The 15504-nt window shown below is 40.1% G+C and overlaps 1 protein-coding gene across 1 annotated transcript in view; it reads right to left on the reverse strand.

The window, feature by feature from the left end:
* RAB8B (RAB8B, member RAS oncogene family) overlaps positions 1–15504 on the reverse strand; it is a 53532-nt gene that overhangs the window by 10649 nt on the left and 27379 nt on the right. The window contains exon 2 of the mRNA XM_002914231.4: positions 861–921. Coding sequence (XP_002914277.1) covers positions 861–921 — 61 coding nt within the window. The remainder of the gene's footprint in view (positions 1–860; positions 922–15504) is intronic.

Here is a 15504-nt window from a genome sequence, read left to right on the forward strand (position 1 = left end):
TTCACCATGTTTTCCAACAAATACATGGGGAACCACGACACTAGGCTAATATATAAAGCTAACACGGTGCTCCAGATCTGGGGAGCTGTCCCAGCTTTCTCAGTGACCCAGACAGACGCCCTTGGACGGACTTAACCACTCTAAGTCAGTCCTAAGTTCTTCCTCTGTAAAAGAAGGACCAGTGGATTTCAATCTAATGCTCTGGTTCTATCCTGGTTCTGAGATTCAAAGAAGAAAAACAGCCTAAGGAAAAAGCTGATATACATTACTATTTTGCCCTGTCTCCTTCTTAATCTAGGCTGCTCTAAATTTCTAAGCTTTTTCTACTGCTGTCATCATCACACATTAGATCAGTTCGATGGGCCTCATTTTTTTTATTTAAAGAGAAGAAACATGAAAACAAATGATAAAGTGTCAGTTCTGGAGAGGAACTCAGATCTCTTCAGGCTAACCAACCAATCTACCAATGAGGAAAAACACGTCCTATGAAGGGAAAGCAACTGGCCCAAGCCCTCAGTGGAGAGGCAGAACCGAGAACCTAGATCTGTACTTGCACAGAAGAATCCGCTCAGGGTTCCTACCACTTGACTACTTTTGCCTTATCTGATTTCAAAGCTGCAACAACTACAGTGAAAAAGTGTATACACGCTTTAGCTTTTCGTTTCCTTTCCTACAAAACTAGTGTTCGGGAAGAAAAAATTCTCCCATGGTGAAGACACCTTTGAATACTTACTCACTTCCCCTTGGTTCTGATAAAGAAAAGATGTTATCACAAGTTACCTCTAACTTACCACAATTCACACTGTAATTCCCTATTAAGGTAGAAACTCCGTGTATAATTATTTTTTTTTTTTACTTACCATATCTGAAGCTTAATTTTCTTGCCATCTAGTTCTATCGTTCTGATTTTAAAATCAATTCCTGCCAGAAAAAGAGAGAAAGAAACGCTAAATTTCTCCAAATATAATCCAAGTCTTATTAGGAAAAGGACAAAGATTTCTATTGAAAAAAAAAAAAGCTCTCCAACGCACTGGAAAATGTGAACACAGGGAGGGTGTGAATGGTATGTTTCCTCTGAATACAGGCTGAAGAAAGGAATGCTAATTACTCTGCAAAGAATTCCCACACATGTTAAATGCAATGTATTAAATGCCTCATTATTTTGATACAAATGGATCACATCCCTCAAAGTTACATAATTTAGATACACTGAGAACATGCTATATTTTCTGCTTTCTGAAATACGTATATACAATGATTCTTACCCTTCCTGCCCCATCCTTCCCTAAAAAACGCCCTGGGACCTCTTTAGAATGTCTTCCTCCATCTCCTGCCACGTGTTCTTTAGGATCTGCAGCTGGCTACGGAGAAAAACAAAACCCCAGGCCCCCAAACCTGCCTGAGCTCAGGGATGGGAAAACTTACGTATTTATTTTATACAGCTAGCAAGCATCGTACGTACATTTTAAAAAATGTTTTTTGCAGCTTACTGGCTGGAACTGAAATAGCTAGAATGGTTTTTAGCCCTAGTGAAATTTAGGATTACCTGGAGAACTTTAAAAAACTACTATGACTAGGTCTGCTCCCTTCCCCAAATTTTGAGATTCTGACTTAGTTGGTCAAGAGTGGGATCTGTTGCACTGTAATTTTAAAAGCTCTCCAGGTGATTCTAACCTGTAAGTAGCACTCAAGCGGGCCTAACAGGCACCACGTGAAAGTTGTTTGAGGGCCCTGGCAGTTAAAAGTCCAACCCTCCCTCACCTGTTTTCCCCCCAACTATGGTAGTTCAAAACTTATTCAATTTCAATGACAAAGAACCACAAAGTCCTTGACAAATACCAGAATGCTCTACACTTACCAGGAAGGAGCCCCTACTCTCTGAAGGGACAAGTTAATGAATACAACCTGGATGGGATTTGCTAAATCCTTATCATCTGGCCACTCAGCTTTTAGATTTTTTCTATTCTTTTGTATTCTGTACAGAACCCCTTAAAGGCGGTTTCCATGACATTGCAAGAAAATGTGTCAATTACGTATCTGCTAAATTGACTTAAACATGAAATGCAGTTATTCTAGTGGGGAGAAAAGCCTTTAACAGTTACGTTACTACAATGTTTCTACATATAAATATTGAGAGCACCCAAAAAGGCTGCCACTTGGAGGCTCCCTAAAGTCTCAGGCACTCTCCATTCATTTATAGCATTTAGGAAACTTCCTCCAGACCCAATCTTTTGTTTTTTGTATTTGTTAGAAGGGTTTGATTTCCTTTTCTGTAATTGGAGGAGACTCTACCATTATCTGTGACAATTCACCATCTTTTCACTATTCAGGGACTTTCAGTGTTTATAGGAGAGTTGGGAGCAGTGGTATTGGGTTTTGTTTATGCTGCTGTCAGGGGCCGGCTGATAGACAAATGCATAGAGCAGAGTCAAATTAGCACAACCTGAATTTCACTAATAATGGAAAATGTCGTTTATACTATTATTGAAAAGCACTAGACCTGAAAGTCCAAAGACCTAAACTGTAGGTTGGGTTCTGTCATTAACAACTTTTGGAAGGTTTGGAACTGTTCTGAACCTCTATATCTTCCTCCATAAAAAAGGGAGAGGAGACCTAATTAGATAAATTAGATAACATGTTTGAATGTGCTTTGGGAACTCTGAAATTCCATATAAATGTAAGATATTACATATTCAGACGCTATTAACCTACAGCTCTTGTCACCTGATGTATGAATTGTGGTAACGACTTCCCAGGACTTGGTGCCAACATCTCGCCCTGGTCTAACCCCCTGCGTGCCACTGCGAGAGTAACTGTTAGCCATCTCTGTGGTAATGGCACCTCACTATTTAAGAAGCTGTGGGTCCAACTTCCCCTGCCTGGCAATACAGCCTTTCGGAGGCACTGCTCTCCTGACCCTGCCATCCTCAGAGCCTCCCCATAACTGCCCCACACCTCCTCCCCTCTGCATGTGCATGACCACTTCACGTGGCAGCCTTCCCTGAGGATGCCACTCCACCCATGGGTCCTCCCTGTCTTCCTCCCTCAGCTCTCTCCTTGACCATATCCATCCCTCACATGGCAAGTCCTGGCTCAATCCTGTGTTACTTGGTTTTGTTAACATATTGCTCTGAATTGCTCTCAGATCAAGCAAGGGGTCCATCCTCTCTTTGCTAGTTAGATTGCATACAGAAACATGTATACAGTAGATAATAAAAGGTTAAGATACACTTACGTAAGTAAAGGTTACTTTCTACTAAGTGTGGGGAGAACTAAGAACACCGGGGAAGTTCGAAGTTTTCGTAGTATACTACATTAACAATAGTAAGAATGCTAAGAAATCTATTACAATATGAAAATCAAGATCTTTACATTACAATTAGTTTGACAATAACAGCAGCAGACTATATGGGGGATTAACATTCACTTTTAAATTTAAAGAAAGGATAACTTCCTGAGACTACCCCAGAATTAAAATAACCAGTCATGATATAGTAATGTAATTATACCAATTAGGATGCTCTCTGCTGCAAATAATAGAAACCTCGAATCAAACTAGCTTGAGGTAATTTGTTGACTCATATAATAAGCCCAGTGATGAGCTGAGGTTCAGGGATGGCTCAATCTGGTAGTCCCGGCTCATGGCTCTGTACCCCCTTTGGCTCTGCCCTCGCGGGAGTATCAATTTCATCCCCTGACTGATAACGGTTCCTGACCACAACAGCAATACTGAGAAGAAAAGAGATCATCTTCCTGTGCCTCTCACTTCAAAGTGAGGAAATGTTTCCCCAAAGCCTCCTGACCTTTTCTTTGTGTTTCATTTCTAGAATTATAACCATGAGAATGTCATGTTCTAGGGGCTAAAGCTGAGTTCCAGAACCAATCACAGCCATGGGCAGTCACCAAGATTGGATTAATCTAAACTCATCCCTAAATTTAGATTAATCAAGACCCATCTGTGGAGCTGGGTCACTTCCCTGGCCCACAGGACTGCTAAAAATAGGAGAGAGTGGAAAAGCTGTTGAATCGGTCACAGTATCTGTTAGAATAGTACTCCAATCTATCAATCAGTAAAATTTTATATTCGCGGCTATATGAAATGGACAAATCATAACAGCTCTCATTCCTACCCTGACGTGTAGGTTACCAAGGTTTGATAATAACTCTAGTACTTCATCTAGTGTTCAGCCACAAACAGAAAATATGAAGGAAAAAAAAGACTATGAGCAACGCATGTAGTTGCCACGACATCTCTGCACTAAGCCATGACCTCCGCTACCCGAGGGGCTCTGAGGCTATAGTTCCAAAGCGCGGGCCTGCGCCCTAGCTTCAGATGATTAGAGGCAGCAAAGAAGGAGGGGGCTGTCATAGCAACAGCAGCAAGAATCACAGCTCATTCTGGCAGGAAGGGACCAACTTTTTTCTTTTTTTTAATTTAAAAAGACTATACAATCTCAAAAACATAGCTTCTGAAGGGCATTACGCGTAGGGTAAAAAAAAAAAAAAGCCCTTCGTATTTCAACAATCTTTCAGAAAGCATCATTTCTTGGCAGCACATAATACGATAACTCATGTTCAAAATGACGACCCTGAGTCATCCCAACTCATGAGCAATCCATCAGCCACCAGGCTTCATGCAGCCTGCCCAGCTGGCAACACAGCCCAACATCTACGCTCAGGAGACAAGACTCCAACACCGCTTCCATGTTTACTAGAATAAGCCCCAACATTAACTTTCTGATGGCTTTAAAGCAGTGCCAGTTTTGTCATTAATATTTATCTAGTTAATAGAATAGGAAATCTACATTGTAAGAAAACATTCCCATGGGACTCAAAGTCATTTTCATTTTGAATTTAAATACACACACAGAGAGATTTTTTTTCTCTGAACTGATTCTCATGCTAAGCAGTTGCTCATAAGTGATATACACTATACACTATAAGGAGGGAGAAAAGCAGCTGGAAAGGAGTCACAGAATTCTAGGCTTGGCTTGGAAAGAACCTTAGAGATTGTTTAGTTCAGTCCTCCCTCTGTGCCTAAGCAAACGGAGGCTCAGGGAGATACAGCAACTTATCTAGATTCACAAAGACTAATTCAAAAAAGGTTCTAAAATCATTGACGTTTAAAGATCAGGCTTTCCACAGAGATGCGTGCAAGAACATTCATGTCTCCCTGGAGGAGGCCTGCTCTTTAAGGGTCCATAGCAAAACACTAGCAACAATGGGAATGTCCCCCAGTTGGAGTATACCTAGGTATACAGGGGATATCCAGGAGCAGTGAACAAGAGTCACATGTATCAATATGACTGAATCTAAAAACATAATGTGAAGTGAAAAAAGCCAACTGCAGTAATTTCCCAGAGTCAAACCATTCCCATAAAATTTCAAAAAACCCCAAAACTATAGAATGTATCATTTATATATACATTCATGTGTAATTAAAGTGTAAAAACATACATGAGAATGACTATCAGAGCTGTTACCTCTGAAGAGAAATGGCAGAAGAGGTGATTAAGGAGAGGTTCAGTGGGACTTGAATTCAATCATTCATTATTTCTAAAACCACGTGGTGGTAACTGAATGTGGGAGTGTTTTATATTAGGTATACTTTTGTACACCTGAAATTGTTCCTAATTTTTAAGAAGCAATAAGTAGTTACTTGAAAACATGATATCCGGAGACATTCATTAATGACAGCAGAAAAATCAAACCAGATTTAGAGATAAAAGGCAACTTTAAAAATTTAGTGGGAGCTAGTAGTGGGGGGAGAGTGGACAGCAGGCACTACCCCACCCCACGGTGTTCAATATACAGAGGGCCTGTGAGCCCTTGGTGACCAGGTGTGGATGACAGGAAGACTGGATCAAGTTCAGAAAGTAAGGGGGCAGATCAGGGGCTTGGGGTAGCAAGGAGTGTTGTCCGCTCAGATTTCAAGCAGGGAGTTCAGGGGCATTTCCTTCCCTGCCTGGAGGAAAAAGAAGGTTCTATTTGGGCTAAGAATAATGAAAGAATACACATTTGGTTACTGTTGGGAGTGGCACTCTAGGAGAGGAACAAAGGAGTTCTGATTTTCCATTCCAATGGGAGAAGGAAGAGGATATCCTCCCTTGGCCCTCAGGACACGGGTGGGGAGCTGTGCCCCGTACCTCTGAGGAGTAGGTAAAGTTGTACTTGAGGCCTCTGCATTGTCCAGGGTGACCCACATTCACAAGAGCCAGCAGAGACCTGGCAGTGAGGCTCTAGGGAGGGATCTGGCGTGAGCACTTGCCTAAAGCACTGCTTATCAGATATTTCTCAGAAACCAGCAGGGTGGTTGGAAGCAGCTTCAAGAAGGGAGGGCCTGGCCAGCAGAACAGAGGAAAGGAACCTTTGAACTTGACCCATGCCCATAGTTACCAGACCTCACAGGGCAAAGGAGCTTGGAATGAGCAGCACTGGGCCCCCTTTCATTCCACAGATTAGATATAATTTAACACGGAGAGGGAACAGATTGACAAAATTATTTTACACTGATGTTGACTTAGTCAGCCAACAGATGTTTATTTACCAACAACCTTTTCTGTTTCAAGAGCATAGGGAGGTTGCCCTGGGTTTGTGCTGGAGTGTGGAAAGAGTATGAAGAAGGACGGCTCCTGGCCCCAACAACTCTGGAGCCAGCCAGCTGTCCTGACCTTCAGCCTCGCTGTGATCTGGATGCATGTTTGCCCTGTGAGTCCTGCAGCTCAGAACACAAAGAACTCTCTCTTCTATGTTAGAACGGTCTTGGGTTACTTGGGGAAGTAGGCCGACCCAGGAAAATTGGAGGGTAGAGAAACAGCTGGGACCTTCACCTGATATGTTCCACATCTGGTTCCCACTCAAGTTCTTTTATAAAAAGTCCACTTTGGCTGCAGCCAAGAGATCCATGAAAAAAAAAAGTCAAATTTCTGGGACATTTAGCCTTTCAATGAATGATAGCAATGCAAGATTCTAATGCTGGGTTTACTCATGGTGATACATCAACAGCAAAAAAACACAGCGCATCTATCCCCTTTGACCCACTTTAAGAAGCAGAAGTCCAACACTGCACTTTCACAATTAAAAGGGGGAAAATGTACTTTGTTTCAAAGTTTAGAAACATCTGTGATCCCAACCTATCAGAATATGGGTTATGTGGTTGGTCTATTTACATTTCAGAGAAATTCCAGAAATAGAAAAAAGTGTCCCAAATATTGAAATCCACTTTGAAGAAATGCTACCTTCACTTCCTTACTTGGCATTTTTATTATTAATGATGAAGATGCAATGTAGATGGATACTGCTGTTTTGCAACTTCGACAACCTCACTTTGCTTAGGCTTTTTTTGTGGATTTTTTTTTCCCTAACCCTAACCCTTTTCTTGTGGACTTTTAAACATGGAGATTAGTGGGATTTTAGAGTAGCTGACTTTAAGACAATGAGCTAAAATCTCTAATTAGAAAAACAGATTACTGGAATGGGAAAAAATAAGAGTCACAGATTGAAGCTTTAAAATGTTTTTTTCCAAAATAAAGAAAGGACTTAGAGAAAATGTGTAAAAGTAGAAATAAAGTTAAGAATGTTACTTAGATTGGGGCCCCAGGGTGCCTCAGTCGGTTAAGCTTCTGACTCTTGATTTCAGCTCAGGTCACGATCTCAGTTTCCTGAGATTGAGCCCAACTTCGGGCTGCATGCTGGGGGTGGAGCCTGCTTAAGATTCTCTCTCTCCCTCTCCCGGCTGCCCCTCCCCCTCCTCCAAAAAAAACAAAAAACAAAAACAAAAAACAAAAAACAAGAAGAATGTTACTTTGAAAGAGAGGAGTTCAAGGCGTTGTTCTTTTGTAAATACACATTCTGTAAGTTCATAAAAGCATGTTCACCAAGTACCAATTTTGTTGCATATACTCAGAAGCATTTAATTTTTGTTTGGTTATATTCAAATTTACAATCTGGTTTCCTTTTTGAAAATCAGAAAGTCTAAAGTTTAGCAGAAAAACATCAAAGTAAGCTTAGAAGGCATTTAACAACAGTTTGAAATGATCTCAGTGGTCTGCAAATATAATCTACCCTTTAAAAAGATACCTACTATACCAAAAAGAAGAGAAGTTTTCAGATTTCTTTGGTTTCTCTATTCTGTGAATAGGAAGCACTAAGTTGAACCTCATTTATGATGTAAATTAATAGTGACAGATATTACTCCTTCCTGCTGAAAAAGCTGCTCATCTTTACACTGTTTTAAAAGTTTCTACTTGTTGGGACACCTGCGTAGCTCAGTTAAGGGTCCACCTTCAGCTCAGGTCATAATCCTAGGGTCCTGAGACTGAGTTCCACATCAGGCTCCTTGCCCAGCGGGAAGCCTGCTTCTCCCTCTGCCGGCCGTTCCCCCCTGTTTGTGTGCTCTCTCTCTCTGACAAATAAATAAAATCTAAAAAAAAAAAAAAAAAAAAGTTTCTACTTGTTACTGAATTAAATTCAACTCTTGGCATTCTTGGCATAAGACAGTTGTACCCATTCAATCTAATCATACCAATAAAAGATAAACTCATAAACTAATTCTAGAAATTAGGAAGAATTTACGTCTTTGAGCCATAAATGTATGTGCAACAGATACAAAAACAGTGCAGATAAGAACAGTTTTCAGTAAGCTCTATATTTGAGGGTCTCAAAGGGCTTTATAGATAAAATTACAAAGATCTAATTAATGCATAAAATGTCTTTGGGGGGGCGCCTGGGTGGCGCAGTCGTTAAGCGTCTGCCTTCGGTTCAGGGCGTGATCCCGGCGTTGTGGGATCGAGCCCCACATCAGGCTCCTCTGCTGAGAGCCTGCTTCTTCCTCCCCCACTCCCCCTGCTTGTGTTCCCTCTCTCACTGGCTGTCTCTCTGTCAAAATAAATAAATAAAATCTTTAAAAAAAAAGTCTTTGGGAAATAAAGGGGCAAAATGACAACTCATTATCTACCAAATGATAACTGCTAAATAAGCTATGTGTTGAATGACAAACAGAAGGTTTTCAACGCTAGAACTACAAAAATGACAACAGAAAAAAACCCACACCGAAATACCAAATAAGGTGCAATAACACAGCTACAACTCAGATAAAGTAAGCGGAAACACCTAGGAAGGACTGAGCATTTTAAATCTGATTAAGGGGCCTGCAGAGATCATCCAGCACTCAGTTCACCATTTGAGAATGGCCAAATGAATGCACGACAAGTTTCTTCTGCAAATCTTGCATTTTCAAAAGGAAATGTGTCTTAAGTGTTACTCAATCTGGAAGTAGCAATGTGCTTGAAGTTGTTAAAATGTGGATTTTAGAGGTTTTCAATGAACAGATGTTTTACATTCAAAAACATCTCTTTTCATAAAGAGCCTAATACATGAATTAAACTTTCTTGAAGAATAAAAGTTCAGAATGTCTCTGAGATTTCCATTCCTTTCTCCATTATTAATTCACGACCATCTCAAGAATCACATTGCTCCCAAATGAAACCAACTGCATCTCTTCTGCTCCAGCCACTGTTTCTGAGAAAGTACCTTTGTAGCAGGCAAACCCCTCCAGTATGAGTCACTATCACTTGCTTAAACCTGGAATTTCCTTGTTTGTCTCTGACAACTCAGGGTCAGGTCTGTTTCATTTGAGGGTGAGGGAATACTGTGGTTATTCAGAAAATGAAAATAGAAGAGCAAATCCCTGATTTGACACACTGTTGCTGTGGGAAAACCATACCGCCAAGTCACTGGAATTATCACTGGAAAGAATCACAACTACATTCCAATGAGGTTGCACCAAAAATGCAGTAAAACTAACGCTTTAGATCTTTCCAAGTATTGACCATGTGTCATATTTTCCATTCATTTGGAGGCAAATGAAAGCTAAAAAGAAAAAAAAATACATGTAAAATAATATAACTAAGTAACAACATTATGTGGTGCAACTAACTAAAAACAAATGATGTATTTTTTCCCTCTGAATATGAGTTCTTAAAAGAGGAAAAACAAAAAGGATTTTATCGATGTAACAGATCAGTTAGCAACTAGGGCTGAAATAAACTTTAGCTGTAATTTTATTATTTTTTTAGGAAAAGCTCTAAATCACTTATTTAAGAAAGGTATCAGCTTATGTTGGTACAAAACGCAAAATCTAGTAATTTTTCTCACCAAGTTAACCAACTTCTTTTTTTTTTAACAGGGGAGCAAGGGGTAGCGTCTGTACCAAATTGCGGGAGGCTGAAGAGAAGAATCATCAAAAACCATAATCTCTTCCTGCAACACCTACCTCACCCCTTCCCACCTTCTTCTCTCACTGACTTTTCTCTAGATAAAAGGAAAGCGATCAGAGATTATAAAATAAACAAACATAACTGCAAACCTGCAGTGCTCTGAATCTAGTTAGCAAAAAAGCATTTCTTGATCAAAACCAACATCAATGCCACAAAAGTATAGTAAAATTAAGCAGCATTTACAGCTCACTGTAGCCAGGGTGACAGATGGGTAATTATAATAAGCTATTGCTAACAAGTAAGGTTAAAACAAACAGATGGAGTATACACAAGTAAAAGGATGACACAAAGATCAATAAAAATGGCATGAACAGAATATAATTTTTCCCAATCAAAAATGAAAAACTTCTACAAATGATTATATCATCCTGATTTGTAAACAAATCCCTCCCTCACAATGCAGAAGTTTAAAGTTAACAGCACTATAACCTTACATGCATAGGAAGTAAACAGTTCCATGGGCCCATTATGCTATCTCATATACACGTATATGTATATATATGGCTATCCACCTCTATGTACTTAAGACATTTTACTTAATTCAGAGAATGATAAAACAATTCTGCCATGTATTACTTCTTTGACTTGGCTTTTTTTTTTTTTCCCATTTTTCTTTTTTTATATATATACTTGAGAGAGAGACAGCCAGCGAGAGAGGGAACACAAGCAGGGGGAGTGGGAGAGGAAGAAGCAGGCTCATAGCGGAGGAGTCTGATGTGGGGCTCAATCCCAGAATGCTGGGATCACACCCTGAGCCGAAGGCAGACGCTTAAGGACTGCCACCCAGGCGCCCCTTGACTTGGCTTTTAACAGAGTACAATGATACCAACACCCAATACCAACGGAATTGGTAAACCTAGATCTTCTCTTACTCAAGTTTCAAATCTACAGAATGCAGTCTGGAGTAATGAAGGACTAGAATACACCATATTTTCTTTTGTTTCCCTTTTCCTCCGCCTAATTGCCACTTTAACCTTTTTCAAATACAAAGAATGAGGGGTGCCTGGGTGGCTCAGTTGGTTAAGCGTCTGAATCTTGGTTTCAGCTCAGGTCATGATCTCACAGTTGTGGAACTGAACCCTGCATCAGGCTCTGTGCTCAGCAAAGATTCTGCTTTAATTTCTCTCTCCCTCTTCCTCCTGCTCACTCACTCTCTCTCTCTCTCAAATAAATAAATAAATAAATAAATAAATAAATAAATAATCTTAAAAAAAAAAGAATGAATGATAACTCTATCAAAGCATTAAATGAGTGGGCTATCACAATATGCTGCCCTCTGACTTCCCATTTGATCACTATGTTCCCTATTTCCAAATCACAGTGTTTGGGGTTAGGAAGAAAGAAAATCTAAACAATATTGACAAGAGACCATTTCTAAAAAGCTGTTCTGATATCTCAATGGCTCAGAGAATCACCCAGTACCGCATACCATAATTTTTCTAAAATTGACCAAAAACATTTTCAATTATATTTTATATTTATTAAACCAACTTCAAAGCAGAACACCCCATTCAAGGCTCTCCACCCCCACCCCCAATAACTAAAGAAGAGGACCCAGGCATCAGAGCAAGAAAACTAACTGCACAGTTTCCGCTCATTGGCCCTCAATCTTGGATAAAAGAATTATTCACTTTATGTTTCCCTTTACCCACATCTTTCAAAATAGACTGCTCTTTCCCAATCCTAGAGGAATGCATTAAGGATCACTGAATGTTAGCGTCTGTCTTTCTCAGGCAGGTTTTTCGAAGTTACAAATACAAAATATATTTTTAAACAGGTCATAAGCAGGAGGAGACTGACCCAAATGACAGGCATGTAAGTAAGATACAGAAGGCTCACTGGAAGTCTCCAGTCTGATCTTGCGTCTTGGAGGGCAATGACCCTTATTTCCCACCACAGAATACCTAAGAGCAAGTGATACCTTTTTCTTTCTTTTTCTTTTTTTAAGTAGGCTCCCTGCCCAGCACGGAGCCCAATGTGAGTTGAAACCTCAGCCGAGGTCAAGAGTCTCACGGAGGCTCAATCCACTGAGCCACCCAGGCACCCCTGAATGATGTCTTCTTTTAGACAGGTACAGATATGCTGCCTTGAAAATAACACACACCCACACATCCCCACCCTTTACTTCCCAATGCTAGAGCAGCCACTGAAGACTTTGAGTCTTTTTCAACATGAAGGAATATTTTTAAAATATATATAGATATATTATGTATTAAAAGAACTATATTTTAATATATTAAAAGTAATCCTTGGTCATTATCAAGATGATAAAGAAACTTGGAATACTGGAACTTGGAATATAATATTATAACGTAATATTATCAAAGTAACAAGATATAAATGTACTATGCCTGTAACATTCAGTAATTTTGAAAAAAAAAATATTCCACATGCTATAGTTGAAGTAGTACTCACTACAACTATACTTCAAATTCTAGACTAAAGAAGTAAAGTGAGTATAATGCCATTTCTCTGGGGGGAAAAGTATTTAAAAAAAGAAAGCACACCGAATAACTAATTCACATACTCCATCTGAAAGAGTCTTAACGGAAGACTACAACCATTATCTACCAAGCAGACTGGACAAATCCATCCCTCTTTCCCTAATTCCTTCAGTTCCAGTTTATTTGCTGTCACCTGCAAAAGAACGTATGGGAAGAAAAAGAAAGGGATAAGGAAATGTGAGCTTGCTCTCACATGATGTGTCTTTGTGGCATCTGCAGAAACAAAGCCAAGAGGAAAGACAACATATTAAGATTTCATTTTTCCATGCTATCCCTGTCCCTAATTAACACAGATAATTCTGAGTTTGCCATACTGTAATTTATTAATCATATTCAATTAATCTAATCAGCTGTAAAACAGGAGAGGGCAACAGAGCAAGCTTTAAAAAATGAGCTCATTGGACTTGAAAAGCTGCTCAGTTGAGGCTCATGGCGAATTCCCACACACACACGAGGGCAAAAGTGGCCTTGGTGCGTAACCCGCTTTGTGTATTTTTAACTCACCTTTCCACTCATAAGGCCGCATATTACAATGTGGTTTAGAGAAAGGAAAGAGCAGGTGTGTGCAGATTATTATAAAGTAAATTCAGGGATACAGAGAGTAGAGAATTCCAGTCTTTGGGCATGCAGCAGGTAGACTAAGCCAGAGTGTTGCCATATATAAAGACTTGAGAAAAAGCTAAACAAAACACACTTGACCACTGAGGTGAAAACTTTACCTCTGCAATTGAAAAGGTGGTATTTGACAACATTAAATTCATCTACCCAGTATTTGACTGATCCAAAAGTACCTTGGTGGCACCCTAACTGTAACCCTCAGGTATTACTACGAAAAGCAAAAACAGAACTATCCACTCACATGATCACTTTACAGACACACTGTCATTTCAAGGATGTCCTCAGGCAAACCTGGGGCAGGATTTCTACATCTGGTGGTCACAGTGTTAGTGCTCCCAGTTTGGGCAGTGCTGCCATTAAGTCAGGAAATGAGTAAGACAAAGGACTTAAGAAACGTAATACACAATGACTGTGTATTTCTAACCCCAAATGGTCTGTCGGCAGAATGAGGAGTGTGAAAGAAAATGTCACTGGCCATTTTGGGAAAAGAAGAGATCATAACCACTGGACTGCGATTCTTTGCATGAATTTCTGAAACAGAAGAGAGCAAAAAAAAAAAAAAAACAAACAAAAAACCAAAAACCTGTACATTCAGAAAAACTGATATTTAATCTACTTCAGATAAGCCTTTGTGGGCCTCAAGGCTGAAGTCCACGTCTGGAGATTATGATACTGAGGGCAGAGAAATGTCAGATTTGGCCCTTTTCCAACCGTGCAACCAATTCCTCAGTCTATGTATGAGTATCATTTATTACTCAAATTACAAAACAGAACACTGATTGGCTACACAAAGGATCCACTAAGGAGTGTTCAACCACATATGACACATACAGTGAGGTTCAGCTTAGTCAAATGTAAACCAAGTCAACTAATGAAAGGGCAAATTGCAGTACGTGATTTGGTAAGAAGGCTTGAGCCTGCCATGAGCCTGACTCTATGCTAGGCACTGAGGACCACAGAGATGAAGTTATGGGCCCGAAGAAGAGCTCCTAGGCTATGGCTGGCCATTACAATCCTTTACTGTGAGAATCCTAATGCCTCACTTCTGTCTTTTGTGAAAGATAATATTCTAAGGACGGCTCCTCAGGAGCAGGGACTAATAACAGATGATGAACCAACAGAAAACACGATTCCCTAAGATATGGAACTGCGGCTTTAATTCTGTCACTTCCACAGGCAAGCGTATAATTATCTCCCCGAAGGCTGAAAGTAAACAAGTAGCATTTGTCTATCAAAAATGGCAAACATGGTAATAGCAAGTTTTCACTTTTGTTTAGAAACCAACTTGACTTAAGGTTTAAGACAGTTTAAAAGAAAGGGAGCACCTGGCTGGCTCAGTCAGAAGAGCATGTGACTCTTGATCTCGGGGTTGTGAGTCTGAGCCCCACGAAACAAACAAACAAACAAACAAACTTTAAAAGAAAAAAAAAAGGGGGGTTCTCACTATACCGTCACCTTCACATTCTGTGCCAGTACTCCAGTATATATACTATCATCTTGATCAAGTTAGAAATTTTCCCTGAACTCTGAGAACTTTAGTGACTAGCTGAAAATCACAATGAGCAAACATAATATTCACAAGGCATGGTAATATTAAAAATGCTGTCAATTTTAACTGATATTGGCAAAGGCTAGGGGGCTCAGGAAACCTCTGCAGCTCAGCTGTACTCTTGAGTTCCTGACTCCGAACTCCTTTGTCTGATAAGCACGATGAAATATATATTAAAGAGCTACCATTTACTATGAACTTGCTATGTGCCACGTAAAGCTCTAGGAAATAGCTATCATTAACCTCCATTTCACCAAGTAAGAAGCTGAGGCTCAAAGAGGTGAAGTAACTTATCTCAGATGATAAGCTAGTGGGAGGCAGGGCTGGGATATTTACCCAGGTCTGCCTAGCTCCCTTCATTGGGCTATCCAATGCTGAGGATGAGAATTCTGTGACTCAAGTGGTGTGAACAGGGGGATCACCTTCCACGGCCCCTCCCCGCCACATGCTACTAACACAGATTACAAAGGATTGGGGAGGAGCCAGTTTCCAAAGGAGCACTGAAAGCTGAACCTAGTTCCCGGTCCTCTCTGTATCCCAAAAGAAGAACAGGTCC

This window comes from Ailuropoda melanoleuca, chromosome 5, assembly GCF_002007445.2.
Source record: "Ailuropoda melanoleuca isolate Jingjing chromosome 5, ASM200744v2, whole genome shotgun sequence".
NCBI lineage: Eukaryota > Metazoa > Chordata > Mammalia > Carnivora > Ursidae > Ailuropoda > Ailuropoda melanoleuca.